Source organism: Phalaenopsis equestris, unplaced genomic scaffold (assembly GCF_001263595.1).
Source record: "Phalaenopsis equestris unplaced genomic scaffold, ASM126359v1 Scaffold000552, whole genome shotgun sequence".
Taxonomy (NCBI): Eukaryota; Viridiplantae; Streptophyta; class Magnoliopsida; order Asparagales; family Orchidaceae; genus Phalaenopsis; species Phalaenopsis equestris.
The window spans coordinates 2,916,124-2,920,322 of record NW_018164992.1 but is presented as its reverse complement, the minus strand read 5'-3'; the positions used below and the strand labels follow the sequence as shown (position 1 = coordinate 2,920,322).

Genomic DNA, 4,199 nt, shown 5'->3' with positions numbered 1-4,199 from the left:
AATTTAATTAAAACAAAAAAAATTAAAATGATTAAAAATTAAATATAAAACAAAATGTAATATAAATTGGGTCGTTGTTGGTTCTTTATCTCGGTGTGCTTCCCTGATTTTTTAAAGACATAAACCATCATTTAATAAGGATATTATATTCTCTCATGAAATTTACAATTAAATGATAAAATAAATAAAGTAAAAAAAGAAAAACTAATAAAAAACTAAAATCCTTTTAGAAAAGTATAAAATCATTAAAACAATACACAATATTTAGGGTGTGTCGTTACATTGAAGAGTTATTCGACGGGCAAGTAGGGACGAACCAGCGGTAGTCAACAGTGGCTGATGAGTGGTGATCGACTGTAGTCTACAACTATAAAGTGTAAAGAATATTGTCGAATATTTGAATCTAGAACGACTCTTGGATTCCACCCCCCTTTCTTTAGGCCCTAGTCTCCCTAGGCTTCACTCCCTTTTTTTCATGAAGAGGCAAGACTCTATTTATAGAGTATGTGAGTTGCATCCCCTATAAACAAGCCATAAATCTGTACCACTCCATTAGACAACCCAGAACGATTCCCGTTGGATTCGCCTCACTGAGATTCTTGATTTGACTATAAGCTTGTTAGATTTGAAATTTATCTAATCTTCCAATTGACCAACCAAAGCTTTCAAAAGTGATTTAATAGCTAGATCTAGGTTTGATTTGGCTCTAACTGGATCGATTTTAGTATCATTGGGGTCGTCTCACAGAACCGATCAGTTTGGCTGCAAGCTTGCTGATAAATGAGGTCTCCGTGATTTTTAATTTGAAATTTAATGTCTCTATGGTAAAAAAGAGCTTCGAGATTGATGTCAAATGATGAAATTTGTTTGTCATATCAATCTTAATAGATCTAGTTTGAGCATTCATTTTGTCCAGGAAAAAAAAAAGTCAACTTAGAGCCAAAAAAAGAAAAAAAAAAATTCTAGAACCCTGATACAGGAAAAATAATGCAATAGGAATTTGTAATGGGTTTGATTGGATAATGGCTAGTTTTAGCTTTAATAATTATAAAAAGACGGTCTGAATTGTTTCAATGGTTAATGAATAGCTCACTAGTCCTAAGAAACCTTTTGATTTTGTAATTATTATTATTTGAAGCATTGGGAAAAATAAATTAGTTTCTTTTTGTGATTCTCAAAGAACTTTTGAAACTTAATTTCTGAAATTGCTGACATTCAAATGAGCACTCAAATGCGGCATGATGAAATTCTTCATTTAGTTCCAATCAATATTCTACACATTCGACACACAACTAAAATCATCAATATTTGTCATTAAGTGAAGCAATTCATTTTTTAGGGTAGAAATCATCTAGGTTTAGTTGTGTATGTAAATTATCAATCAATCTATAATTGTTAGAGCTCATATTCATCATATTTATACCTTTTATCTCGCTCAAGCTATCGTAGTAATACATCTCGTTTCTCAAAGCAAAATATAATACAACGAGCAAGACAAATAAGCTCAAATATGAATTCATATAGTAAAAACCATAATTTTCAAAAATATATTGTCTTCAGAAAACAAAAAAAAAAAAAAACAAAAAAACAATTCTTAGAACAACCATTCGGCAAAATTCTTTCGCCAAATAACATAAAAGAAAATACATAGAGATGAAATGGTATAGTCAATAGATATCGTATATATTGATATCCCGCCCCAAAACAAATAAATAAATTGCATACTTATAAACATCCACACAAAAGATTTCAACAATCACAATCGCTCCCGGACAACAATCAGCCATTTCACTTAAGCGGCTGCGCCACCTCTGCCGTGCAGCGCCTCATCGGGGATGAACTTTCCCCAAAACCAGTGCTTCTTCCAAACAAACACCATCTCTTCTATTGGCACGTTCTTCGTCTCCGGCAAGAAGAACCAGATGAACGTTGTCATTACAACAACCCAGCCGGCAAAGAAGAAGAATAGCCCGAATTTCATATGGCAGAGCATGTTGAGAAAAACTTGGGCGATGATGAAGGTGAAGAACATATTTACCGAGACATTGATACTCTGCCCCGCCGATCGGATCTCCAACGGGAAGATCTCGGACGGCACGAGCCACCCCAGAGGTCCCCAAGACCACGCGAACGCGGACACGTAGATGCAGACAAATATGACTACCAAGGCGGCGTACCCCTTGGACAAATCCGCATGCGCTCCGCTCACCCCGAACTTGCTGCCAATCAGCGAGCCAACAATGATTTGACAGATGAACATTTGAACCCCGCCCTCCAGGAATAGAGCGCGGCGGCCGACCTTATCGACGGAGAAAATGGAGACGAAGGTGGCCACCATGTTGACCACACCCGTAATAACGGCGGACATTAGCGAAGCCTGGTCGCCGAAGCCCACAGTTCGGAATAGAACAGGGGCGTAGAACATGATGATGTTGATGCCGGTGATTTGCTGGAAGAAAGGGATGAGCATGGCCATGACGAGCTGCGGTCTGTATCTTCGTTCCCTAATGTTTTTCCATGGGTGTTTCACGACCTTGGAGTCATTACTGGCAATCACGAGATCTTCGTATTCCGCCGCAATTTCATCAGTTCCACGGATTTTGCGAAGCATAGCCTTGGCGGCGGCTTCGTGGCCGCGCTCGATGAGTGAATTTGGGGTGTCGGGGAGTACGAATGCGCCGATAGCGATGATGGCCCCTGGTACGCCAGCAAGCGCGAGACTCACCCGCCAACCCCAGCCGCCTTTAATCTGAGCAGTCCCATAATTGATGAGATTTGCGGCGAAGATACCGACGGTGATCATCAGCTGGAATCCGATGTTAAGCATGCCGCGGAGTGTCGCGGGGGCCATCTCAGAGAGGTAAACGGGAACAGATTGGTTCGCGAAACCGACACCGATTCCGAGGAGAATGCGGCCTAGGATGAGCATCAGCACGTTCACCGCCGCGCCGTTGAGTGCCGCCCCGACGAGAAAGGTGAGACCTCCGCCGAACATGGACCATTTTCGGCCGAACACCCTTGTTACAGTCGCCGCGAAGAAGGAGGCGACCAGAGCCGCCAGATACAGGGACGACGTGAAGAGCGTGAGGAGCTCGCTGTTGAATTTGCAATATTCGTTCGTGGAGGCCCTCTCTTTCTCCAAGCGGTACACGGAGGGAAAGAAGCGGCTGAGAAATGAGTCCATAGCCGTCACTCCGCCGGAGATTCCGATATCGTATCCGAATATGAGACCACCGGTGGCGGCCACGAGACAGGTGAGGAAGACATAAAGCGTCATCTTCGCCGGATAATCCTTCCCTCCGGCGACATTCAAGACTGCTCCGCCAGCCATTTTTGATCCCGACGCTGGTAATTCAATTAATATATTAATCCGTTTGTGGAGACTGATTGATCCTTAGGTGTGTGCCACTGGAATTGAAGGTTTAGCAGAGTGAGAGAGGGAGGAGAAATAATTATATAATTAAGAGTGGTGAGGGGAGATAAGAACCGGTGGAAAACGATGGCCGGCTTGCATGCGCTCCGCCTTTCTCCGGCTTATATTTATAACCCAAATCTCAGCTCCCAAACACTGTTTTTTCTCAGTTGTTACAGCGAGGGAATTGCTAAAAATAGAGGTGGCGGGCCAATTTTAGTTGTGGACTTCTTTCTTTTCTCTCCGCTTGTTCAACTATTATCTGTTAACTTTCTATTAGTTGCCTAGTGTTTATCATCTTCGTCTTTGCCAAGTCTGCTTTACCATCTCGGACGAGTTTGTTTGGGTTATCCTCAATTCTTTCAGTTGGATCGACTGACTTCATTTGGGAAGTGCATATATGATCAATGTGCGACATTAATACAATGCTTATGTTGTTGATTGCCAATAACGTTGAAGCAATATATAAATGTCAGTTTAAATTTTAAATAGATACAATTTAAGTGTTATAGTTAAAATAGCAATATATAAAAAAAAGGATGATTTAACTTTCATATATACACATAGCCTTATTCATACCTATTTAAATATCTAATAGGGTTGTCAATTTGGCTCGTTGTTCGCGAACAACTCGTGTTCGGTTCGTTAAGCAGCTCGTCTTCGGCTCGTTCGTTAAGCCTAACGAACCGAACACGAACAAATTTTTAAGCTCGAAATGTAAATGAGCAAACACGAACAAAAGTTTGTTTGCTCGTGTTTAGCTCGAATTGACTCGAATATATATATA

The 4,199-nt window shown here is 41.0% G+C and overlaps 1 protein-coding gene across 1 annotated transcript; it reads right to left on the bottom strand.

The window, feature by feature from the left end:
- Nucleotides 1-1,771: 1,771 nt before the first annotated feature.
- On the bottom strand, nucleotides 1,772-3,430 carry LOC110029230 (sugar carrier protein C-like). The gene has a single exon (XM_020731421.1). It carries the CDS (start codon nucleotides 3,329-3,331, stop codon nucleotides 1,793-1,795), a length of 1,539 nt encoding a protein of 512 aa, XP_020587080.1. The 5' UTR covers nucleotides 3,332-3,430; the 3' UTR covers nucleotides 1,772-1,792.
- Between the last annotated feature and the right edge of the window lie 769 nt (nucleotides 3,431-4,199).

Excerpts from the sequence above, each read along its gene's own strand:
- LOC110029230 (XM_020731421.1), bottom strand. The coding sequence starts at position 3,331 with ATGGCTGGCGGAGCAGTCTTGAATGTCGCCGGAGGGAAGGATTATCCG.